General features: G+C 43.5%; 3 protein-coding genes across 5 annotated transcripts in view; 2 read left to right on the plus strand and 1 right to left on the minus strand.

Annotated features, from left to right (window-relative positions):
• Window positions 1–3,198: 3,198 nt before the first annotated feature.
• asb7 (ankyrin repeat and SOCS box containing 7) lies at window positions 3,199–16,181 on the minus strand. 2 transcript variants are annotated; one of them, XM_055913626.1, is made up of 6 exons: window positions 15,892–16,181; window positions 14,871–14,983; window positions 14,302–14,406; window positions 14,031–14,184; window positions 11,403–12,008; window positions 3,199–8,685 (listed from the first exon to the last, which is right to left on the minus strand). In XM_055913626.1, exons 3-6 carry the CDS (start codon window positions 14,386–14,388, stop codon window positions 8,546–8,548), a joined length of 987 nt encoding a protein of 328 aa, XP_055769601.1. In that variant the 5' UTR covers window positions 14,389–14,406; window positions 14,871–14,983; window positions 15,892–16,181; the 3' UTR covers window positions 3,199–8,545. The 2 variants fall into 2 exon arrangements, with proteins under 2 accessions (XP_055769601.1, XP_055769602.1); XM_055913627.1 differs by lacking the exon at window positions 14,871–14,983.
• Window positions 16,182–16,360: 179 nt separating this feature from the next.
• On the plus strand, window positions 16,361–21,687 carry lins1 (lines homolog 1). 2 transcript variants are annotated; one of them, XM_055913623.1, is made up of 7 exons: window positions 16,361–16,459; window positions 16,648–17,058; window positions 17,158–17,247; window positions 17,486–17,627; window positions 17,893–18,501; window positions 19,089–19,272; window positions 20,958–21,687. In XM_055913623.1, exons 2-7 carry the CDS (start codon window positions 16,702–16,704, stop codon window positions 21,655–21,657), a joined length of 2,082 nt encoding a protein of 693 aa, XP_055769598.1. In that variant the 5' UTR covers window positions 16,361–16,459; window positions 16,648–16,701; the 3' UTR covers window positions 21,658–21,687. The 2 variants fall into 2 exon arrangements, with proteins under 2 accessions (XP_055769598.1, XP_055769599.1); XM_055913624.1 differs by having other exon boundaries at window positions 21,039–21,687.
• A 2,805-nt stretch (window positions 21,688–24,492) lies between these two features.
• Window positions 24,493–25,239, plus strand: part of LOC129845737 (aldehyde dehydrogenase family 1 member A3-like) — a 19,827-nt gene continuing 19,080 nt past the window's right edge. Inside the window, exon 1 of the mRNA XM_055913622.1 lies at window positions 24,493–24,555. Within this exon, the coding sequence (XP_055769597.1) occupies window positions 24,493–24,555 (63 nt within the window). The remainder of the gene's footprint in view (window positions 24,556–25,239) is intronic.

Consider the following 25,239-nt stretch of genomic DNA (forward strand, 5'->3'; position numbering starts at 1 on the left):
GTCGACGCCAACTAAGGGAAAGAGAGGATTGTGGTTTTCACCACCACCACCTACTACTATAACACTGTAGGCTACAGATTATTCTATACATTACTAGGACTACTACAACCTTTTCTACATAAACTACAATTGCATCTAGGCTTACTACTAATTGAAGTTTACACCCTACAGTGTTAAAAGATAATCAACTCTATATGTTGATTTTGCAAAACATGACTTAAAGCTGGATGTGATATGTACGGTGAAACTGCCACATCCATATATACTGCAATTTGTATGTAAAGCAACAAAAAACGTTGCAGGATGCAGGATGCTCCTCTCCTCTGTTTCAACATCAAAACAAAAACAGTAACAAACGTGCTGTGTGAGCAGTGCTGCTGTGTCCCCTTACGCAGATGTCAGCTTTAACACCTTTTATTTATTTATTTAACAACAAATTCTTATTTACAATGACGGCCTACACAACGGTAGTCAACTAATACGAGTTAAAAATGTACTCTGAGTTGATTTTGAACACTTTGCACCAGTGAATGCAACAATCAGCAGTGTTGGCCAATGTTCTACTATTTACAGCGTTAAAGAAACTAAAGGGTTGAAAAGCTAAGCTGCAACAGGACAATATAGACACTTTTAAAGTGTTGATTTAACACGTGTGGTTTCTCTGTGTACAATTGTTAGCCTATGTCTCCCTGCTACACTTCTGCCCAGGCAACTTTGTTAACTGATCTCTGCTTTGTTATTATATATTGATAAATATCAATTTGATCAAATTTCAGAGGAATTTGGCTGTCAGTTCTCTCCAAAATGGAAGCTGAACCAAAAGGGTGTTATTCCCAGGATCTAACGTGCGGCACAATAAACATACTGTATTCTCCTCCTCCTCCTCTCTGGCGTGTCGGCACCCTTCCAGGACGTCAATGGGGCCTGTTTCTAAATCACATATTGGATTTCTCCTAAAGCTTGTAATCACATTAAGTAACAGACAAAATAAAGGGTGAAATCAAGGGAAAAAAATGCTCGGATGAAATTAATTCAAGACATCGGAGTGGCTTAGGAGACCAAAGACGAAGCACGTAATTGCAGTTCAACTTGGGATTTATTGGGAAATCAGTAATGGTATTTGTTTTATTTCATAGCTGTTACTACCTACTAGAGAAGACCCAACGGGGGAAGATTAATGGCAAAAAATAAAGATATCTGTGCCATACAGTCAGTAAATTCTGCATTGAATTGACTCTTTTATTTGTTGTTGTGGAGTAGCAGAGCATGTTAGTGAATGAATGGTCCATACGTCTCATCCTCTAAGCAAGGCACTGAATTGAGTCAAGCTTGTGGGAAGTACTAATGTATTTCAGTAAAGAGAGATATCCCGTACGGACATCTCGGCACAGTTGACCTGAAATGGCCTGGACACAGGACTGTGTTGGAGCTGCCGAGGACAGTGATTTTAGCAGCAGCTCTGAATATCTGTTATCTAAGGTAGCACAATATACCCACAAAACTGTCAGGGAGTCTGTTCTGCTGAGTGCCTCATGAAGAAAGACTCTCATGTTTTATCTCCTGGGTTTTTCCTTTTCCACAGAGGTAGAGGGAGCAAAGAGCGGAAGGAACAGTCCGAGTTACCCTACCTGAGAGGAGAAGAGAGGAGGTGAGGGAGAGAGAAGAGTGAAGAGGTGAGGAGGGAGGGAGAGAGGAGAGGGAAGAGAGGACAGGAGGGAAAGAAGAGAGGGAAGAGGTGAGGAGGGAGAGAAAAGAGGGGAGAGGAGAGGAGGGAAAGAAGAGAGGAGGGAAAGGAGAGGAAAGAGGTGACGAGGGAGAGAGAAGAGGGAAGAGAGGGAAAGAAGAGAGGAAAGAGGTGAGGAGGTGTGGAGGGAGGGAGACGGAAGAGAGGAGAGGAGGGAAAGAAGAGAGGAAAGAGGTGAGGAGGGAGAGAGAGAGAAGAGAGAGGAGTAGGGAAAGGAGAGAGCAAAGAGGTGAGGGAGAGAGAGAGGGAAGAGAGGAGAGGAAAGAGGTGAGGAGGGAGAGAGAACAGGAAGAAGAAAGGACATGAGATAGCAGAGGAGTGGAAAGAGGGATTAGTATTTTCTAGACATGACAAGGACACTAGGTTTTTCCTGCAGACCGTATAGGTTTCCTTACAAAGGCAGCATTGTTCCTGTTGTCTGTGGGCCTGCTTGGCTAAAGAGGGATGGCATTGTGTTATCCTGTAATGCTACCTGTGATCTGATCAACGATAGTACTCCATGTTTGGTAAAGTTAGACATAAATATATCACAAATGCTATTAGGCCACCCGCGCCAGTCAATGTTGGCCTGCGTCCTGACGCGAGAACAGCGGGGACAAAGTAGAAACCACTTCATTTAAGACAGCATTCTGGGAGAAAAGGAGACTGAGGGAATGGGGTTATGAAGGGAGAAAAACACCCGTCGTAAAGTAAATGATTCATGTCTCAGGAAAGAGTGCTGACAAAATGCCAAGATGTGTGATTCCAGGTGTTCCCTCTTAGAAATCTAAATGCAGCTATTAGAATTTGGTTGTTTCTGATAATAATTTGTTTTTTTGAATGTGTGGTCAAATAGAAAGGGACCGATGATATTATAAATCTCCTCTCTTGCGTGCACACACACACACACGCACGCACGCACGCACACACACACGCACGCACGCACACACACACCTCAATCTGAAAAGAAGCAGTAGGAAAGCCTCACCTGAAACAGGCTTAGACATGACAGACAGGACAGAATGTTTTCCTCTTGCAGCCTGGAAACAGTCAGGAAGAGATGGTGGTCATGATAGAGCAACAAACACATGATTGAGTGAACATTATCACTTCTGCCATTCAGACTATTAAACGCCCCGGCTGCAACTACGTTCTCCACTGATGTTTCATGGTGAAAATAGTTTGACAAGCTGCACTGTATAGGCATATTCTATAGTCAAAATTACAAAAGATGCTTCTATATACAAATGCACATAAAAACAAAAAATCTCCACGATGCAGAAAGTCAAGGCACAGGATTTCAAGTAGCATTAACGTGCATTTCCGGCATCTTAAAATGTGTTCCCTTTTCACAGACCCCAAAGATAAAAAAAAACAGTATCATCAATAATATTTCACAATTAGAAAACTAGTCTATAAATGAATTTACTATCAGCTGGCTCTCTCCCATTTCGGAGACAACACAACGACTAGAATATTAGGACGTTTGTTTATTCACACATTTTTACATTTACAAATCTGCATATTATGTACATTCAGTAGTTGACGTTGTGGAAGACATATCCATTAGAGAGCTACATAGGTGGGACCAGTAGTTTCTCCTGACTGGGAAGAACTCGGGGGGGCTTCAGATATCTTCCTGGCCAGATCCCATAGACCAGGGTATTCAACTGTTGCCCTACAATGTCAAGAGCCTGCTGCTTTCCTGTTCTACCTGATAACTCATTGCACCCACCTGGTGTCCCAGGTCTAAATCAGTCCCTGATTAGAGGGGAATCACCCACCTGGTGTCCCAGGTCTAAATCAGTCCCTGATTAGAGGGGAATCACCCATCTGGTGTCCCAGGTCTAAATCAGTCCCTGATTAGAGGGGAATCACCCACCTGGTGTCCCAGGTCTAAATCAATCCCTGATTAGAGGGGAATCACCCACCTGGTGTCCCAGGTCTAAATCAGTCCCTGATTAGAGGGGAATCACCCACCTGGTGTCCCAGGTCTAAATCAGTCCCTGATTAGAGGGGAATCACCCACCTGGTGTCCCAGGTCTAAAATCAGTCCCTGATTAGAGGGGAATCACCCACCTGGTGTCCCAGGTCTAAATCAATCCCTGATTAGAGGGGAATCACCCACCTGGTGTCCCAGGTCTAAATCAGTCCCTGATTAGAGGGGAATCACCCACCTGGTGTCCCAGGTCTAAATCAGTCCCTGATTAGAGGGGAATCACCCACCTGGTGTCCCAGGTCTAAAATCAGTCCCTGATTAGAGGGGAATCACCCACCTGGTGTCCCAGGTCTAAATCAGTCCCTGATTAGAGGGGAATCACCCACCTGGTGTCCCAGGTCTAAATCAGTCCCTGATTAGAGGGGAATTACCCACCTGGTGTCCCAGGTCTAAATCAGTCCCTGATTAGAGGGGAATCACCCACCTGGTGTCCCAGGTCTAAATCAGTCCCTGATTAGAGGGGAATCACCCACCTGGTGTCCCAGGTCTAAATCAGTCCCTGATTTGAAGGGAACAATGAAACAAAAGCAGTGGAACTGGCTTCGAGGTCCAGAGTTGAGTTTGAGGGCCATAGACCATGTAACCTGGCTGTGATAAACTCAGGGGCCTTGGGTATCTTCCTGGTCAGGTCCCATTGTCCAGGTAAAACTCCTAGCCCTGCAACATATTGCTCCGGGGTGATGTTTACCCTGAGTACAGATCTAGGATCAGCTTCCCCTCTTCCAAACCTAACCGTAACCAATACTGGGCGAAATGTAAAACTGACCCAAGATCAGTGACTAGGGGCAACTACACCCTACTCCCAACAAAACATAAGACATGTATGAACTGTTCCCTGACTGTAAAGACCCAGAGTCTATTGAAAACCCCCCCGAGGCTTGTGGAGGCACACAATGCAGGGTGGTGTTCATTATGCACCAAACGGAAGAAAATGGACTCAAACAGGGATGGACTACTTGGACTTGTCCAATAAGTAACACACATTTTTGGTTTCTGTCAGAAATCATTTTAAAAAGCTTTCCATTGCATGCCCTAATGAACAAGACCCAGGAGATTCTGTGTGTTACATACAACAATCTCTCTCTCTGCTCACTGTATATAAACAGACCGTCATACAAAATGGTTTTGTATCCAAAATCAGACAGAGGACATTAAACCACAGGAAATACAACTGAAGTGTGGTTGTGGGAGGAACAACTAGTGACAGAACTAAAAACTAACTCTTGAAATAGTCTACCTGTCAGTTTATATTCTGTGATTTGACCCAATAGTTTTTAATGACTACATGACTTGGCCAGGATAAACTTGGGGCCCTAGTTATGGGCTACAATATCAGGGGTGTAATCATTAGTCCAAACAGTAAAAACCAGAGTTTCAATTGGACAAATTCAGCTTGGTCCCTCTCCGTTTTGTTCCTTTTTGCAACAGAATGGGCATAATGAATACACCCCAGCCCATGGTTTTTCCTTGTCAGGCAGGCAGATGGTCAGAAAAACACTTGTCCATATCTATGATGCTGATCAATGGCAAGCGGTATATATATATATATATATATATATATACACACACACACACATACATACAGTACCAATCAAAAGTTTAGACACACCTACTCATTCAAGAGTTTCTTTATTTTTACTATTTTCTACATTGTAGAATAATAGTGAAGACATCAACACTATGAAATAACACATGAAATCATTTAGTAACCAAAAAAAGTTTTAAACAAATCAAAATATATTTTAAATTCTTCAAAGTAGCCACCCTTTGCCTTGATGACAGCTTTGCACACGCTTGGCATTCTCTCAACCAGCTTCACCTGGAATGCTTTTCCAACAGTCTTGAAGGAGTTCCCAACTGTGCTGAGCACTTGTTGGCTGCTTTTTCTTTACTCTGCGGTCCAACTCATTCCAAACCATCTCAATTGGGTTGAGGTCGGGTGATTGTGGAAGCCAGGTCATCTGATGCAGCACTCCATTACTCTCCTTGGTCAAATAGCCCTTACACAGCCTGGAGGTGAGTTGGATCATTGTCCTGTGGAAAAATAAAAATTAAAGTCCCACTAAGCCCAAACCAGATGGGATGGCGTATCGCTGCTGAATGCTGTGGTAGCCATGCTGGTTAAGTGTGCCTTGAATTCTAAATAAATCAGTGTCACGAGCAAAGCACCTCCACATAACTCTAAAGAACTTATCCTCTGCAGCAGAGGTAACTCTGGGTCTTCCATTCCTGTGCTCATGAGAGCCAGTTTCATCATAGCGCTTGATAGTTTTTGCGACTGCACTTGAAGAAACCTTCTGTATACCAACCCTACCTTGTCACAACACAACTGATTGGCTCAAACACATTAAGGAAATTCCACAAATTAACAAAGCAATGCATTGTTGAAATGCAATCCATGAAGCCTCATGAAGCTGGCTGAGAGAATGCGAAGTGTGCAAAGCTGTTATCAAGGCAAAGGGTGGCTACTTGGAAGAATCTCAAATATATGTAGATTTGTTTAACACTTTTCTGGTTACTACATGATTCCATGTGTCATTTCATAGTTACAATGTAGAAACAATGTACAATACAATGTAGAAAAAAGTACAAATAAAGAAAAACCCTGGAATGAGTAGGTATGTCCAAACTTTTGACTGGTACTAATATATATATATATAAACTCCTTTCATTAACTAAGGATGGAGGATCAACCTGCATTTCAACATTTCTAACAGTTGGTTAAGGTGGGGGTAAGCAACTCAAACCGCGGGCTGATTTTTGTCGGAGCGGATGGTCGCAACGCCAGAACATATTTCTAATAATTTGTGCACTGCAAATTGAACACAACTAATCCCAAAAAAAGATTGTTATTTTCAAGTACAATTTCATACCTTGATTACATTGAGACACGATCATAATTTATGGAAATACTTGAACAGATTTCCTACATTAAATTAGTTTTTAGCTGAATTCCTGTTGATTTGTCTTTTTAGACCAAAAAAGGAAAATCCTTTTTAAAACCCCTGTTTTAAAGTCTCTGCAACTGAATAATGTGCTGTCTAAAAGTATTCAAAGTGAATTAGAAAAGTCTGCGCTTAAAATTCAAATCTAAATCAAATCTAAGGTAGGGAGCAGAGTTTTACCGTTTGACCACAGGCCAGATGCAAATTAAACAAAACATTGCATCAGTAAGAGGAGACCTCTACCACCTCTTTATGTCTGTTCAGAATTACAACGCAGACATCATAGCACTGAAATGTTGGGAAAAAAAAATATGCAAATACTGTCTTTGAAATCATGCAAAATTCTATGTAAACACCATTCATTAGTATCAGTGAAAATCAAAGTGATGGAAAAAAATCTGGATTAACCTTAAATTCACACAAATGTGAACAAATATGATTTAAAAACAGGGGCATTGACATTTAAACAAATTCACTTATTTTATTCTTAACCCAATACCCGTTCCATCTCCCACAAAGTAAAAATAATTAACGTATTTTAACTAAATATTTAGTTTTTTTTGAAAATACACGCGCGTGTCTTCTAAAATTCTTAAAAGACACACATACAAAAACAATACATGGGTCACATCAACAGCACACAATACCATCCAACAAATTCCAAATACATTAAGAATACAGGAGATCCTCGCTTAAATAATTCTAGAAAAATATCTGCTGTACATATATGACAATTATTTACATTCGTTTTTTTTGACGATGTTTATGTCAGTACATGGTAACCATTGCAGACAGACTTCACCGAGCTATGCTGGATGACTCATCTTGTGAACACCTACTGTAAATGTGGAAAACTCAGGCCTTCCCTCTAGTGAAAACCTTCCTCGGTATCGCTCACTTGTGAATCCTTCAATCAATAAATCAAGTCAAAACGGGTCTACTTTAGCCGACTCAAGCTTGAGGTAACTCAACACTGAGCTTTTGTAATACTTGAATAATTAAGGGGTTTTGATAACCTGATTATTTGAAATGCTGTATCACAAGATTGACCCATTCTGCAAGAAGTTTTCCACTTAACAATAAAAATAATGTCGGTCTGACAATCCTTTCTCTCGCGCTCAACTTCCCCACATTTACCACAGCAAAGTCCTTTCTCTCTTGCTCAACTTCCCCACATTTACCACAGCAAAGTCCTTTCTCTCTCGCTCAACTTCCCCACATTTACCACAGCAAAGTCCTTTCTCTCTTGCTCAACTTCCCCACATTTACCACAGCAAAGTCCTTTCTCTCTCGCTCAACTTCCCCACATTTACCACAGCAAAGTCCTTTCTCTCGCGCTCGACTTCCCCAGATTTACCACAGCAAAGAAATATTGACGTCTTCATGAAAACTAATAGGAACACTTAATATCCACAAAAAAATCATTGGCATGATGTGGACTGAAATGTGACATGTCACATACATTATGGGTAACATGACAGCAACGAATCAACGGTCATGTAATTTCTATCAAAACTTTATTCCACAACACGAATTAGGACTGCACCACTTCATTAACCATTCATCATGATTGAAAGAAAGCCCTAGTTGAAACATTGCCACCTGTTCCCGTCCATCCAATTCAGTCGTCCATCCAAAGGCGTAATGCTGCTAACGCGGTTCGAAACGCGGCCGAGAGGGAAACTCTGTCTCCGCCATCCAACAACATGTTTAACTGAGGTTACAAAGTGACCTCTGGAGGTTGTACAGAAACCTGGTCCTCCAGCTCCTCCAGGTTCAGACAACGGAAGGTAGCACAGTGCTTGCATAGTCTGATGAAAGGAGAGAACGATGTTCTCCGTCTGCCTTGTTCGGGGGGTATATAAAAAAACCTTGTCATCACACATTGTCAAACTTGTGTTTTAGGTAGTCTTTCATGACCTTGGCAATGGGCAGGTCCTCCAGACACTTCAAGCTCTGGAGGCCTATGTGATGCCGGATGTTTATCCGACACATGTCCTGCAAAGTCCTGGGTTGTCCTGAAAAGATACAACACATCTGTTAAAAATATCAAAGCGGATCGCCCTTTGGCACTAAAGGACAGTAAGAAGAGGTGATTCTACAAATGGTGTATGAAATAAAAGGTTGAAGTTAAGCGTGTTTTGATAACTAATATTGCACAAAAGACTGAGGATGTAAAAGGTGAACAGAAGACGAAGTCACGCTGTTACAGGTGAGTCAGGGTGAGTCAGACAAGCATGTCTAGTGGTGTCAATTTGCTTGTTTCACTTTGATTCATGACGTTCGATTCTGAATCAAACAAACAAGCAGCTGGTCAGTAAGCTCCTTCTCACTGTGACTTTAGATTATTCCACACTTCAAATGGGACAACAATTAGCCTTTCAAAAATGTTTCCGAAAATTATCAGGCAGCTCAAGGCCAAACACCCTCTTATTGGCAGTTTTAAAATGTTTAGGAAACTGAAGGAAAAATCTATTAGCATCCAGGAAGATTGCTCTGTAGTGTTATCAGTCTAATGGGGCTAGAGAAAAATCCCTCTTCCTCATATTCCCTCTCTATCTCTCCCAGTCGCTCTGCCATAGGAAGCAATGACAGCTGGATGGCCTCTCTCCCTGTCACCACAACCACACTGTGCTCGTCTCTCCCCGTCACCACACTGTGCTCGTCTCTCCCCGTCACCACACTGTCCTCCTCTCTCCCCGTCACCACACTGTCCTCCTCTCTCCCCGTCACCACACTGTCCTCCTCTCTCCCCGTCACCACACTGTCCTCCTCTCTCCCCGTCACCACACTGTCCTCCTCTCTCCCCGTCACCACACTGTGCTCGTCTCTCCCCGTCACCACACTGTGCTCGTCTCTCCCCGTCACCACACTGTGCTCGTCTCTCCCCGTCACCACACTGTGCTCGTCTCTCCCCGTCACCACACTGTGCTCGTCTCTCCCCGTCACCACACTGTGCTCGTCTCTCCCCGTCACCACACTGTGCTCGTCTCTCCCCGTCACCACACTGTGCTCGTCTCTCCCCGTCACCACACTGTGCTCGTCTCACCCCGTCACCACACTGTGCTCGTCTCTCCCCGTCACCACACTGTGCTCGTCTCTCCCCGTCACCACACTGTGCTCGTCTCTCCCCGTCACCACACTGTGCTCGTCTCTCCCCGTCACCACACTGTGCTCGTCTCTCCCCGTCACCACTGTGCTCGTCTCTCCCCGTCACCACAACCATACTGTCCTCGTCTCTCCCCGTCACCACAACCATACTGTCCTCGTCTCTCCCAGTCTACTGTCACCACAACCATACTGTCCTCGTCTCTCCCGTCTACTGTCACCATACTGTCCTCCTCTCCCTAGTCTCCACAACCATACTGTCCTTTGTCTGTCTGCAGTCTCCAGAACTAAGCTGTCCTTTCTCCAGGTGAAACTGAACTAAAGGTTTGTTTAAAACTCTCTGACAGGTGTGCCAGCGTGGCACAGTGGTAGTGCTATCTCCACTCTTCATCTATAGGCTACCCCTTCATCCACATTCCACACTGTCTAAATGAAGAGAAATCACATGGAAGATGAGTCGCAGTTCTCCTTTACAAACCAAAGGCTTCAAAACAATCATTTATAGACTACAGGTGAAATATCAGTGTTGGTGAACCAACTTCAGCCAAGGTGTGTGTGAAATCATGTTTGGATGCATTTCAACTTTTAAAAGCCATTCTGGTTTCCATTTCATCTCTCTACATCCATCTAGTTGAGATGTCTGTGTTGGCAGCGGCAGCCCTGGATGTAGCTAGGGGGCCGACGCTCTGCTCCCCACCCACCTGAGAAACAAACTACGGGAAACACTGATACATCTATGGCATAGTATACAATGAGCTTCATAAGAGCTGGGTGCCATTCATCCTTCAACAAGGCCCTGCTAGCCGCAGCAGATGGGTTTATCCACTGAGGTAGTCAGTGTAATCGATAAGGGGGGATATGTGATCTGGCTGATCGTTTGCTACGGTCTGAATGAATAGAGGGGTCTGACTTCACATGGCTGTCAATCTGAAATAGCACAGCAGGTCTTCGTCCCAAATGGCCACCCCATTCGCTACATAGTACACTACTTTTGACCAGAGCCCTATGGGGAATATACAGTATAGGGGATAGGGTGCCATTTGGGAGCAGCCCAGAGCTCTTTGATATCTCCATATCAAAGTTCAGTGAGAAACACAGAGGAATGCAGCAGGGCATTGTGCCTCTCTAAAATCATTTCTGCTTCAGGTAACGTGTGCCCCCCACAACAGAACACTGGTCATTATAAAACCATGGCAACGCTCCCTGTCCCTATGTTTCTGGAGGTTCTTTTTCTCCTCTCAACTTACAATCTCGCTCCAACACTTCCTGAACCGGATTGAAGTGTTTCCATCGCCCTGTCCTGTTTTGAATTCAGGTTTCTGTTCAGGTTCATAGAAAGTCCTCATTTACTTTACTGGTCTGATGTGTACAAATGTTTTTGATAACAAACAACAAATATGTTAAGTTGTATTGATACATAGGCAATTATATTTAACTCAACTTTGGATGTTAATTTTAAGGCGTCATCGTTCCGCCTGTCTGATAAAGCAATCTAGGGGAAACGCTGAGTCCCAGTCAAGCCATGACATTATATTAAAAGCAGTGTTTATATCCACTAGCGATATGGTACAAGTACTACTAACAGCCCAGTGTCCCCAGACGGTGCCCCTCCCTGCCCAAGACTTACTGGTGACCTCCTGTAGGAAGTCCAGGCAGGGCCGGCTGATGCCCGACATGCTCGACGACACCGCCACGGGAGTCTGGCCCTCGTAGTTCCTTGTGTTGGTGTCAGCGCCGTACTTGTAAAGCATCTGGGCACACAGCACGTCGTCTCTTAGTGCTGATAGGTGCAACGGGGTCTGCCCGTCCTCGAGGCGACCCAGGTTAGTGTCCGCACCCCGCTGCAGGAACATACGACAGTAGGAATGATTCCCCTTGATGACGGCGTAGCGCAGCAGGAAGCCATTTTGAATGTCGATGTTGGCGCTGTGGTCCAGCAGGATTCTCACGCAGCTGGAGCGCTCGCGGATGATGGCGAGTTGGAGGGGCGTGGTGCCCTTGTCGCTGAGGGGATCCACCTCGGCGCGGAACTCAAGGAGGAGCCGCACGAAAGAGTCGCGGCCGTAGTGGGCGGCCACGTGCAGCGGCGTCCAGCCGTCGTTGCTCTTGGCATTGATGATGTCGCTGCGGAAGTCCGACTCCAGCATGAGGCGGGCGATGCGCGCGCGGCCGTGCATGGCGGCATAGTGGAGCGCCGTGAAGCCGCCGATGAAGTCCTTTACTGTGGGATCAGCTGCGGGGGAGATAGACAGCGGACAAGGGGGGGTGAAGGGAACTGTCTTCTACAGGCTCTTTATTACAACAAAAAATTACCCATTCAGTTAAAACACTAACAAATAACAATCAAACAGACTCAGAGAGAGGAGAAACAAGAGGATGGATGATTGAGTGACAGCAGCGTAAAACATTAAAGGGACAATCTGCAATTACTACATCCACTTCTGAACTTAAATTAATTTATGTTTCCATTGACTTTTTAAGAATATAACTTATAAATGCCTCATGAGCTCAGTTCAACTGTCATACCCCATCAGAACTAATAATATAAGCTTGTTTTACTCCAATGTTTGTAAACAAAGTAAATGTAAACAATCACTACACAGCCTCAAAAAATTGGTTTAAACTATACTTTGATATCATGGATGGTCAGTCCTTGCATCCATAGCTCTATCTATGAACTTGAGGGTGGTTACAGTTCAACAGTCCCATCTCACAGCTTTTTACCAAAACAGGAGCAGGGATTCCACTGTGTTATTATTTAATCTGCTGATTGCCACTTTAAAGCCTGCTGTGGTCTGAAAGGAAAGAGTGGGCCGGCAGATGCTGGAGCATTAGAACAATTAGCATCAGTGAGACAGAGTGTGAAAGCGGGGTCAGGGGTTAAAGTCCTGCTATTTCAATTAGCCAAGGCCGAGATTGCTGGTAATGACCACGTCAGTGTCAAAACCAGAGGGGAATTTTCCATTCAAACAGCCTTGTTAAAAATGACTGGCCCCCTCTTATCCAACATAAATCCATTAGGTAGGTTATATGACTGACCAGCAAAGAGATTATTTTTAGAGTATTGTTAAATTATTTTAGACAATTAAGTCAAGGGTAACAACATACTCTCTTGCTTTGTTGGTTATGCATACATGTCAACGGTCTCAATTTATCTGCGCATAATCCAAAATAAACCACTGACTCGTCCAATGAGCTCTTCAGAGAAAAGCAGTTACTGAGAGACTTGGTCTACAGCGCCCTCTGGACTTGATGTAATGATCACTGCATCTACAGGATTTGGAATCAAAATCTGTACACATTTTAATAACAAAATAAATAAATGACTGCAACACTATTCCATCATAATTTCACAAAATGAACATGATTTTCACTCTGCTGAGAAGCATACAGTTAGACTACGATAGGGTCAAGTTTCACCTAGGTACAGATCTAGGATCAGCTTCCCCCTCCCCAGTCCTAACCTTAACCATTAGTGGGGAAAATGTAAAACCGACCCAAAATCAGCATCTAGGGGCAACTTCACCCTACAGCCTATATACCATGTTAGAATGACCTGGGAGGGAAGCTGTGGAGAAGATTAGCTGCTGCCATTGCCAGACTGGTTATATACTGCCATCTATAGACCAACAATTCAAAAGGTGGAGTTTGATTTGATTCAGGTTGCACTGTCATGGTGCACCAATATGAAATATATCTCAAACAGCACATGTGAAAGGATAATCATTATGAACAAATATGTGATTAGATTACTGATATAAAGCATCTGAATGGATGCATGTAGCGTCATATGGCAGACCCTTGATGTGTAAAAACCATTTTCTCTGCTAGTCTCCTTTTCTTTGTGAACATGGATTCTGACAGGGGACCTCACAAATCATTTCACCGACCTTGTCACCAGGCCAATTGTGAAAAGTGTTTCCCTAGCACCCATCTCTACTAACACTTGGCCTCCATTGGTTTCAATTTAGCCGTGACTATAACCTTGGGGGGCTTTTTGATCTCTGCCAAGGAAAAAGAAAGGCAGAACACTGCATTCAAGGTGTGACAACAGCACAGGAGGCTGCTAAGGGGAGGACGGCTAATAATAATAAATAATAATGGCTGGAACGGAGCAAATGGAATCCAACACATGGAAACCATGTGTTTGATACAATTACACTGATTCTGCTCCAACCATTACTAGGGGCCCATGCTATCCAATTAAGGTGCGCCCAACCTCCTGTGGACCAAAACACCAGACCCTCGTATTCACCTCCGTGCTCCAGGAAGACCCGGACACATCTCTCCTTCCCCTTGGCAGCGGAGAAGTGGAGCAGGGTCCACCCGTTGGCATCACGGATCTTCGGAGAGTAGCCTTGCTCCAGCATCTTCCTGACAGTGTACACATCCCCCGCTGCCACTGCAGCCTGGAGCAAAGACAATACAAACCAAGAGCATTAGCATTCATCTCTAGCATAAGCAGTCATTTACCAGTGGGAAATGCTAACGGTAAAGTAGACCCTCTTGGTATTAAGTGTCTTTGCCTGTATCTGCAGCTCCTCTTGAAGCTCGGGGTTCCTTCTACAGTGATGGTTCAGCATCCTGTTACATCTCGTAAGGGGAGGGGTCATCCACACCTAGTCCTCTGTCTGGAGAGTTGAGACAGTAAACACGTAAGCTGCATCACTTAATTTGGGTTATTAGTCAAAAATAGCTAGGCCTACGTTTTGATAACAGTACATTGTCATGGATACATTTTTGTTATTGGTATAAAATCAGCTGACTATACATTAGCAGGTTTTCTAAATCAAACTGTTCCGCTGGGATCAAAAGCCGTTGCACATTCTAGTTCTAGCACACCTCATTCAACTAACCAAGGGCTTGAGGGGTGCTCGGGTGGAATAGAGGAAATCTGTTAGACAACTGGGGGTCCCCACTGCACTATACCACAGTGGTCACCAGCTCCAGTGATCAGCTGAAACAGGTAGGCTATTTGATGCTTGGCAGGAACCAGGGTTGGTGACCACCGCAGTACCACTTCTAGGTGCGCAGAACACTTGTATAGTTTATGGACCCTATTGGTATTCCATACTGAGCAGCAGCAGATGTTCACCTTTTGTCTCAAGCTTGATTATGTAGTTAAGACAATTTTCATGCGTCTCTTGGGCAACAGTAGGACAGACAGATAAGAACTCCACTCAAATGCATTATGGGCTAGCACTGACTCTGAAAAAAAAAAGACAATTTAATGAGTATTCAAATTCATCAGTTTATATTATCCACTAGAAGGCATTAAAAAAAACATACTGCATTGACACAGTCATAACATTATGACAGCAACTGAGAAATGGGAATAGCTAAACATTTTACATAAATGTAATGTTAGCTATACCTGCAGCTAGCTTCTATCCAAATGGGATGGCGGTATGATTGCTATTTAACTACCTAGATAACAATGTTAAATGTAAAAACAAGTAAGCTAGTAGGCTAATTGCTTATAATACGATAGAAACAAAAGCTAGCTAGTAGTGGTTAGCTAGCTTACTTGCTAACAGTTAGATAGCTACCTGTATTGGAAGGTCGGCTGCTGCCTTTTGTCTTCCAAATTAGGGCAATGTTATAACTATAGCGGTATTCTTTAAAGCTAGACTAGACAATGCATTTCAGACAAAGTTGAAGTAAAAATAATTCACAGCAACCTATCTATCTAAGTAGCCACTGGCCAGCTAATAGTTAGCTAACTATGCACTCAAACAATGGAATGTTAGCTAACGTTAACTAGCTAGCACTGCGACCCCAACTTGTTTCACTCCTTTCTGGCTTATTTTAATTATATATCTACATGCCCACAAAGTACGGCATGATACTACGGTACATTGCGCTGATATATTGCTATATATACACAATTCCCTTTTAAGAAAGAAATTAATCGATCAACTACTGCTGGTTAGCAATTAGCCTAAATCGTTACCCAGTTTTCAAGCCACTAGGACTGCATTGGATTTCAGAGTTTTAAAACATTTGTAACAATTTAATAGCTATGTGAACATGTGCACGACTCGAGAAGGCAACCATACTTCAACTACACAAGGTAGGTGTTAGCTAGCTTTGATGAATTAATGCATTATTCTTACTTAAAATACGAAGCTAGCAGGCTTGCTAGCCATTCTCCACCGATGCGAACCCCCAATTTCAACGGGCTTGTTTGAGCCAATCAGGCACAAGGAGCGAGGAATTTGAGCTGTCAAATCAGCATCCTTCTGCAAAACTTTATGAACGTCAGTCTGTTTAGCTCGATTTCTAACAAAGTAGGCCAACGGTTTGTATGACTATAATTCTTCTCATTGTTGACACAATAGAATGAGTGAACTCCTTTCCAATTTTCTACTATATGTTATCGCACGCTATACTTCCGTGTTCAGTCACGTGGTGCACTGTATGTACACAACACAGCCAGAACTTAAAAAAGATAATACTTTAAAAAATAAAATTACAAATTGATGTTTTAAATACAATATAGACTGAATGGATCATTTTCGGTCCAGAAACGTTAGGGTGTACGACAACATTTAAAGTGATTTAACTGTACATTATAAATCGCACTACAAGTCACAGCATGCAACGCAAACCAAACAGGAAGAGATGTTAACAATTGTTTCGAGATGGTCGGCGCAAAGTCGAAGAATGCTTATTTTTCAAAAGGTAAATAAATTGAGGTTGCATAACATTTTAATATTCAGTGTTGCGTTATACAAAAGTGTACAGAAAACATGTATAATACCATCCTTGCAATTTATTTTATGCACGCTTAGTAAAGTGTAGAACGTGGTTCGCGTGGCAGAAATCTAATCAAAATCCGACAAACTCTGTGCAACTTTTTATTTTTTCAGATTGACCACTGCCAAGACCCTCGTGATCATTGAAAACCCAAACGCTGTGTCAACATGAATGAACAATTTCATGTCCTAAATGATGCTTACAGAAGTTTGTTGTCGAGAACATCACCCAGCAAAATGAGTAGCCATGAGTTGGCATCCTCCATGTTCACATGTGTATCTGAACTGACTCTTGATGCCAGTGATGGTTCTCATTCTCAGCATCAGGACCAGTCCAGAGATCCCCCAACGTCCTCCAAATATTCTCCAAACCCAAATGGAACTGAACTGGCTTGTCTTGTGTTGACTCTGGTGGAGAAAATAAGCTCCAAGCTGACATCTCAACAACTGTCTCAAGAAACCAGCCTTTACTTCAAAGATGTTTCTACAGTATTATTCCAGTATATGGATTTTATGTCCAAACTTGTGAGTTTGGTTTCCTGCATATGATTAGAATATATCATTTTGTTGTCCTTTGTTTGGGTTTGTTTATAGTAATAACATTTTTGTTCCCACCTCCCACAGGTTCACCTTGCCTGCTGCAAGGACAGGTTGCTGTCTCATCTAGCTGCAAAGAGTGTATCCTCCTATGTTATTTTTGAGCTGCGTTGCTTTGTGAGTTTTCTGATTGCCCTCATGTCTTGTGTGATTTATGACTATATTGTATTGCATAGTCAAGTAAGTTATATTGAATACTAGTCAAGTAACTCTTGGAGTTCTGTGTGCATCAGACAGTCTCACATTAGAGAACCCAAATCTGTCACCTGATACTGTAAAATCCTATTCACACACAGGCCTACCAGGCTTTATTTAAGCAGATTCTTACATTCAGTTCTCTCTTTTTTTTTACTAGAATACAGTCAACCAGATTTGGGAATGGAAGTGCTTGCAAGTGCTCCAGAACCGTTGCTCTGGCAACGAACTGGATGCATGCACATGGTCACTTACCACTGTCCTGAAAGCAGTTCTAAAAGAAACATCAGAATATAAACCTGGTATTGAAACACAATTCATCCATCAATTGTACCAACATGTATCTTGTATTTTACTCCAAATAAGTTCCACTTGGTGCCAAATCCTATGTATTTACCATGTATTTACGTGGTAGTTAGGCCACATAGGGTGGAATAGTGTAACTACAGTGTGGCTATGAGTGTGTTGACATTGTAATTGTATTCTACCTACCTATGCATCTTCCATGTAAATACAATGTACATTGGTTTTAGCCACAGTGGGGCCTTCTCTTTCTTTTCCCCTCAGGGACTTTGGAGAAACTTCTTGCCACATTCGACACAGCTCTCACTGCTGCTTACTCCCAGCTTGTCCCTGTAGAGAGTCTGGGCCATGGGAACTCTGCGTCATACCCCAGTAGTAACACGGCAGACTGGGCTACAACTCTGACGAACCTCCTAGCCTTACTGGAAGTGCTCACTGCAGCCAGGTTCAAACTAAGCACCAGCAGTGTCTGTTTCACCAGCTCAAGGCTCTCCCTCGTACAGGCATCGGCGCTACTGCGGATAGTCCACTCTCATGTCCACTACTTTGTGAAGAAGCAAGTGCTTCTGCTTTTAAAGAGGATTCTCCTTCAGAAGGCAGGCGAGGACATGGGTTTTGGCGAGGGGTCCTCCCTAATGCATGGAGATGATCACATGACCAGTGATATTCTTACACTGGCTGATGATGTGTTGCAGGCAGTGCACACTGATTGGTTACAGTGTGTTCCAGTGGAGTCGGTGGCCTTTTTCTTTGGAGGGACGGGGCAATTGTGTGGCGGGAGCAGTGATGCGTTCGATCATGTGATGCTGAGGGCTGTTAGTCTAGTTGTGCTCAAGTCACTGGAATACAAAATCAAATCCGCTGGTGGGAAAGGTAATATAGGACTATTTGTAAATGTTATTAACCATATCTACGCTAGGCACAATGTTTATTCTACCTTAAAGGTAGACTCAGCGAAATGATGTTATGCAGATATTGAGAAGAGAGTCATGCAAGAATTCTCTCTCACACAGTCATACACAGTATCTGTGCATGTGCACGTGTTCGCTTTGCTCTGTTTGAGCGTGGTAGCCACGGTACCAAAACAGCGATTGACCCACTATGCTGTTTACTTTCTGCATGTGACATATCGCTGAGTCTAACTTTAACATGACTAGTTTCTAAAGCTCAAATAATCAGAAGGAGAAAAACATGATGATGACAGGAACGATAATTCAGACAGATGTATACAATAGGGGGCAATGTTTCCCAACACATAACAGACAAGAACAGTATTTCACAAAGTATTGTCTCTCTCAAGGCAAAAGTTCCTCAGGACCCCTAACCACAGGTCTAGAATCAGATTACCCTACCCAGATCCAAACCTTAACCATTATGGCTGTGAAAATATCTGATCTGGAATCAGTGGGTAGAGGCAACTTCTACCCACTCTGTCCATTCACTTGTCTCTGGTCCCACAGGTGTATGTAATACCATAGGCATCCATGGCTATTTAAGTGCGTTGCTGCTGTTCCTGAGCCAGCGTGGGGTCCAGCTGAAGCAGGGATCTCACTCCTGCTGCTGGGTGTCCTTGGTGTTTGGAGAGCAGGACGACGACATGATGGAAGCAGCAAAGGCTTTACTCCTACTATACCTCCATCACAGGTACCATACCACCTAATACATACCTTTCATGATTTATATATTTCACCTTTCTTTAACCAGGTATGCTAGTTGAGAACAAGTTCTCATTTACAACTGTGACCTGACCAAGAAAAAGCTAAGCAGTGCGACAAAAAACAACACAGGTACACATAAACAAATGTACAGTCAATAACACAATACAAAAATCTACAATAAATAGGCCATAGTAGCAAAGTAATTACAATTTAGCAAATTAACACTGGAGTGATAGATGTGCAGATGATGATGTACAAGTAGAAATGCTGGTGTGAAAAAGAGCAAAAAAAAGTATATAAAAACAATATGGGGAGGAGGTAGGTAGTTGGATGGGCTATTTACAGATGGGCTGTATACAGCTGCAGTGATCGGTAAGCTGCTCAGATAGATGATACTTAAAGTTAGTGAGGGAGATATGTCTCCAGCTTCAGCGATTTTTGCAATTCGTTCCAGTCGTTGGCAGCAGAGAACTGGAAGGAAAGGCGGCCAAAGTAGGTGTTGGCTTTGGAGATGACCCGTGAGATATACCTGCTGGAGCACATGCTACGGTTGGGTGTTATGGTGACCAGTGAGCTGAGATAAGGTTGAGCTTTACCTAGCAAAGATGACCTGGAGCCAGTGGGTCTGGCAACGAATATGTAGCGAGGGCCAGCCAACGAGAGCATACAGGTCACAGTGGTGGGTGGTATATGGGGCTTTGGAGACAAAACGGATGGCACTGTGATAGACTGCATCCAGTTTGTTGAGTAGGGTGTTGGAGGCTATTTTGTAAATGACATCGCCGAAGTCGAGGATCGGTAGGATAGTCAGTTCTACGAGGGTATGTTTGGAAGCGTGAGTGAAGTAGGCTTTGTTCCGAAATAGGAAGCTGATTCTAGATTTCATTTTGGATTGGAGATGCTTAATATGAGTCTGGAAGGAGAGTTTACAGTCTAGCCAGACACCTAGGTATTTGTAGTAGTCCACATATTCTAAGTCAGAACCGTCCAGAGTAGTGATGCTAGTCGGGCGGGCCGGTATGGGCAGCGATCGGTTGAAAAGCATGCATTTAGTTTTACTAGCGTTTTAAGAGCAGTTGGAGGCCACGGAATGAGTGTTGTATGGCATTGAAGCTCGTTTGGAGGTTTGTTAACACAGTGTCCAAGGAAGGGCCAGATGTATACAGAATAGTGTCGTCTGCGTAGAGGTGGATCAAGGAATCACCCGCAGCAAGAGCGACATCGTTGATATATATAGAAAAAAAGAGTCGGCCTGAGAATTGAACCCCGTGGTACCCCCATAGAGACTGCAAGAGGTCCGGACAACATGGATGAACAGTAAGAGTAGAATGGCTGGTTTATAATAATGAAACACTGGCTGATGGACAAAAGGCAGTATTTCTGTGTGGCTTTCTTTTAGGTGAATTCTGAATTGTAGTTTTGTCAGTGGTTGGTTTGATTCTGCTTATGGGAAATCTGACATTTTGACTTTGAAATCTCTGATTATCTGAGATCAGTCACCCACATAAAGGAGTAGGTTGAGAACCTGATTGGACCAATTTCCCAGACACTGGACTAAAAACAATGCTCAATGCAGATGCTGGCAAATCCAGGATTAGTCTTATTTTGTGTCCGGGAAACAAGCCTATTATGTCCTAGAGATGGCTGACTCTTCTGTCTGTCTTCCTACAGAGTGTCCTCTGACCTGGAAGCTGATGCTGCTTGTGTTGTCGGCGGCAACCCCCACTGTCATTTTGTCTTCCTCCTCCGCAGCATCTCCTTCGACCACAGCATTCTCCTCGATTTCCTCATCTCAACGGAAACCTGCTTCCTCGAGTACTTTGTCCGTTACCTAAAACACCTCCGGGACGACTGGGAAGGCTTCCGAACGGTCTGTCAGAAGATAGATGGGTCGGACCGGTGTAAACTGAGCTGGAAGATTAGCCAGAAAGACGATCAACTATTGGACAATCTGAGAGAGGAACTCCAGCAGTCGTTGTGTGTCTCTCGTGGAAGCGTGTCTACTTCCAGCCATTCTGGAGGATCAGTTACCATCGTGGACCCAGAGCCAGCTCCATGTCTGCAGCCCAGCTTGTGTCTGCCTTCAGGGAGTGCAACTGCCCTGGCCTCTACTCCCCCTCTCAGTCTGGTGGACTACGGCAGCTCAGAGGAGTCTGAGACTGAGGACGATGACCTCCCATCAGGCCTTAAACAGGATAGGCTACACAGCGACTCTGTGGTTCACACACACAACAGCCACTCTTTTGATAGGACGGTTATGTGTCTGACAGAGCTCAGAGTGGTGGTGACTAGACTGCAGAGGAGGAGTCTGTTCCCTTACAATGCCACCTCGCTCTTGAAACTGCTGACACAGATTGAAGCGAAGAAATGACAAAATAAATGTTACATGGTGGTAAATGCATTTGGTCTCATTTGTAATATTTTGAGTGTTGTAAAATTCCTATAACTTTACCAAAATTCCCAGTTTGACAGAAATAAATAGCTTTTGGAAGATTCCTGAAATAAGCATGAATTATGGGAATCCTTCAACAGCGGCTTCTAGATTTCTTAAATGTATATTTTAATAATTTTGAATTTCATGGCATCCTATTTGTGAATGGATGCTCTTTTTGGGGACCTTGTGGTTGGATGATAACTTAAGGTAAGCATTGTTTATGAAGGGATGGTTATGATGGCCTCTTCCTTTTATTTCCAACTACATTTGAATCATAAAGACATTCCAAAAGCAACACATGTCCTGTTTGCATGACCATCGTAAGTAAACACACACCTCTTTCAACTATGTATATTTTCTTTTGGCTCCCTCCCTTCAGTCCATCCAAACGTCACTTAAACAAGTCAACAAAACAGCACTATTTTTCCCATCTGTCTCTGTTGACCCTCTCCTTACTCCTGTTGTCACCTCGCTCTATGTTTTACTAGAGGGACTATTGTGTGGAGGAGTAGCTCCTGTCTGCGTTATCTGGAGAACAATGCAAACAAGCCACAGATGATCACCTGAGGGCACCTCTGACTGCAGGTAGCGGGGCTGTTCGTGTGTGTGCCTCTCACTCTATCTCTCGGTGTGTCTGTCTGTTTATCTCTGTGTGTGTTTTGCGTCGTGACACTTCTCCATTATCGTCCCTCTACGACAACGTACCTGGAGGGGAAGGAAAAAACTCCTGTCCAATTGTGCCTGAGCTGGGTGTGACCCTTTAAAGAATGTCAAACAAAGACAGGGAGAGGTAGCGAGAGAGAGTGAGCCTGCCTACTGAATGGAGGGACTGTCACGCCTGTTGGTTTTCCACAGTCAACATTACATCAACAGCTCTAGTGAGGACAGGACCTACCTTACCTGGTTTGCCTACTGAGGGTGAGGACAGGACATACTTTACCTGGTTTGCCTACTGAGGGTGAGGACAGGACATACCTTAACTGGTTTCCCTACTGAGGGTGAGGACAGGACATACCGTAACTGGTTTCCCTACTGAGGGTGAGGACAGGACATACCTTACCTGGTTTGCCTACTGAGGGTGAGGACAGGACATACCTTACCTGGTTTCCCTACTGAGGGTGAGGACAGGACATACCTTACCTGGTTTGCATATTGAGGGTGGAACGGTGGGAAGCTGAGTGGTATATTCTGTTTCCCTATGACCTTGGATTCATTGGATGGTTTCAGGGAATGTGCTGTAGTAGTGTTGTCTGGGGTCTTCTACCTGGGATGTAAATAGCTATCGCTGATTTTCTTTTGTTTTACACCTGTCCTAGTTAACGGAGGTGCGGGTTTCAACTCGAGTCTGTCCGAAGCAACCGGTGGGAGTTGTATGAGTGAGGTAGCCGTGGGATCGTGTCTTTCAGGTGAGCATGTCCCCCTGTTAGAGGAGCTAAGCTTTATCTTACATGTTAGGAATGGACTGAATAGACCCTCTGTTTTCTTAGTAGGTCAGTGAGTGTATATAGATCCTCCACCTAAGGCTTTTCTGAACGCTCTCGAGGTTGATTGATGTATAGTTTTGTAACCGGCCTAAACTCAAACTATGAAGGATCTCTGGCACTTTAGCTGGATAGCCTACGTGAAGTCATCAGCATTTAACCAGTGAAGTGTAATTACCATTTTGGTTTAAATGGAACTATTAAAAAAATATCTCCAAATGTAATTACCATTTTGGTTTAAATGGAACTATAAAAAAATATCACTCAAGAGTTTTAAGATATATCGTGACTGGTTTTACTCTACTCTAAAGATGTTTGTGTTTGGAGAGCATGTACTCATGGAAACAGATGCTTTACAGTTAACAGTGCCTGCCTCAGTTCTTTTGGATATCTAGTGGTGTGTGTGTGTGTGTGTGTGTGTGTGTGTGTGTGTGTGTGTGTGTGTGTGTGTGTGTGGAATGAGGAAAACACTCGATTTATCCTCCCTTTCACCCTTTGGCCTCCTATTCTGCACTTAGTTGTACGTTTTGGACTGAACAGTCATTTTCAGGGTTAAAATCTAAAGATCATCTTTGATACATTGGAGCCATTGTTTTTCAATCATTAAAATCCTATGTGAGTTGAGCATACAGTCAGTTCTAAGTTCTGTCTTAATCATGTCTCTGTATACATGTATAACGTCTTTCCCACTAAGTCATATTCTGCATACCTCTTTTGTGTGATGTATGTATTTTATCTCATTATGCATGTCAAAGATAAGAAATCACTCCCTAGTTCTGGTATGCTTCCCTAACGAAAAACATTTATCATGCTTGAGAAAGCTGATGAAAAAGTACGATACCAGTACAGTTGAACCCTGTGCCCCTGTATGTGGGATGGAGAGAGAGAGAGTCAGAGGAAAGAAAGAGATGGACAGATATCAGAGAGAGGGAGAGAGAGTCAGAGGAGAGAGAGTCAGAGGAGAGAAAGAGATGGACAGATATCAGAGGGAGAGAGAGAGAGACCAGGGAGAGAGAGTCAGAGGAGAGAAAGAGATGGACAGATATCAGAGAGAGAGAGACCAGGGAGAGAGAGTCAGAGGAGAGAAAGAGATGGACAGATATCAGAGGGAGACCAGGGAGAGGGAGAGAGAGTCACATGAGAGAAAGAGATGGACAGATATCAGAAGGAGGGAGAAAGAAACAGAGAGAGACCAGGGAGGGAGAGGAGAAAGAGAAGGAAACATCCCCTTACAATATGCAGACAGAGTGCTTTGTCATGTTCTTCACTGACTGAATGTCTCAATCCGCAGATGATCTTCAACATCAGAACGCTAACAATACAAAAGGCCTTCCTTATCGGCTGTGTTCTGGCAGTACACCGCTAATACACACTGCTCATCGCTCTATGGACCAGTCCCACGTGACTAGGTTGTCTAGCATGGCTGCTAGTATAGCATAAACTGTAATGTTCCCCCAGGTGAACATTTTTTAGACTCACAGTACTGCTGTATACATGATAAACACTGTACATTACATCCTCAACATAATACATACCCTACATTGAATATTACCCATGTCATACACATTGAACTCGTCTCATACAGCTACACACACAATACATATTGCACACTGCCATTACAGAATGTTCTCTCAGTGGCATACTAACACAGCTCAGTTGGACTTATAGCTGTTTAGTTGTTGATAGACAGGTACTTGATAGACAGGTGTTTGATAGGTAGTTTGTATCTGTTGTAGTGAAACATACAGGTGCTCAGGCTAGGTAGCGCCAGTATGCAATACGCTTGGCGCCATGATGTTATCTTTGAATCATAATACATATGCGCCACAGATGTGTAATCAGTGCAAGATAAGTTTAAACGCGTAGACACAGAATTACTAGAAAGGACATTGCCCATCAGACCACTGCAATTTAACTAGTATTCCATTTCTGTGGTTAAAAGGTTGTTTTGTTGTTCCATTTCGACCTGTAGATGTGTTTGGTTGGTGGTTCCATTGTCTCCGCAAAGTCATTGTGATGTTATGTTTTTGCAGGGCAG

This window comes from Salvelinus fontinalis, unplaced genomic scaffold (genome assembly GCF_029448725.1).
Source record: "Salvelinus fontinalis isolate EN_2023a unplaced genomic scaffold, ASM2944872v1 scaffold_0354, whole genome shotgun sequence".
Taxonomy (NCBI): domain Eukaryota; kingdom Metazoa; phylum Chordata; class Actinopteri; order Salmoniformes; family Salmonidae; genus Salvelinus; species Salvelinus fontinalis.

Coding starts and splice junctions, on each gene's coding strand:
- lins1 (XM_055913623.1), top strand. CDS start 16,702: ATGAATGAACAATTTCATGTCCTAAATGATGCTTACAGAAGTTTGTTG. Junction 17,248..17,485: donor TTTTTGAGCTGCGTTGCTTT/GTGAGTTTTCTG, acceptor TTTTTTTACTAG/AATACAGTCAACCAGATTTG. Junction 17,628..17,892: donor AACATCAGAATATAAACCTG/GTATTGAAACAC, acceptor TTTTCCCCTCAG/GGACTTTGGAGAAACTTCTT.
- asb7 (XM_055913627.1), bottom strand. CDS start 14,388: ATGACCCCTCCCCTTACGAGATGTAACAGGATGCTGAACCATCACTGT. Junction 12,009..14,030: donor GGTCTTCCTGGAGCACGGAG/GTGAATACGAGG, acceptor TCTCCCCCGCAG/CTGATCCCACAGTAAAGGAC. Junction 8,686..11,402: donor CTTCCTACAGGAGGTCACCA/GTAAGTCTTGGG, acceptor GTATCTTTTCAG/GACAACCCAGGACTTTGCAG.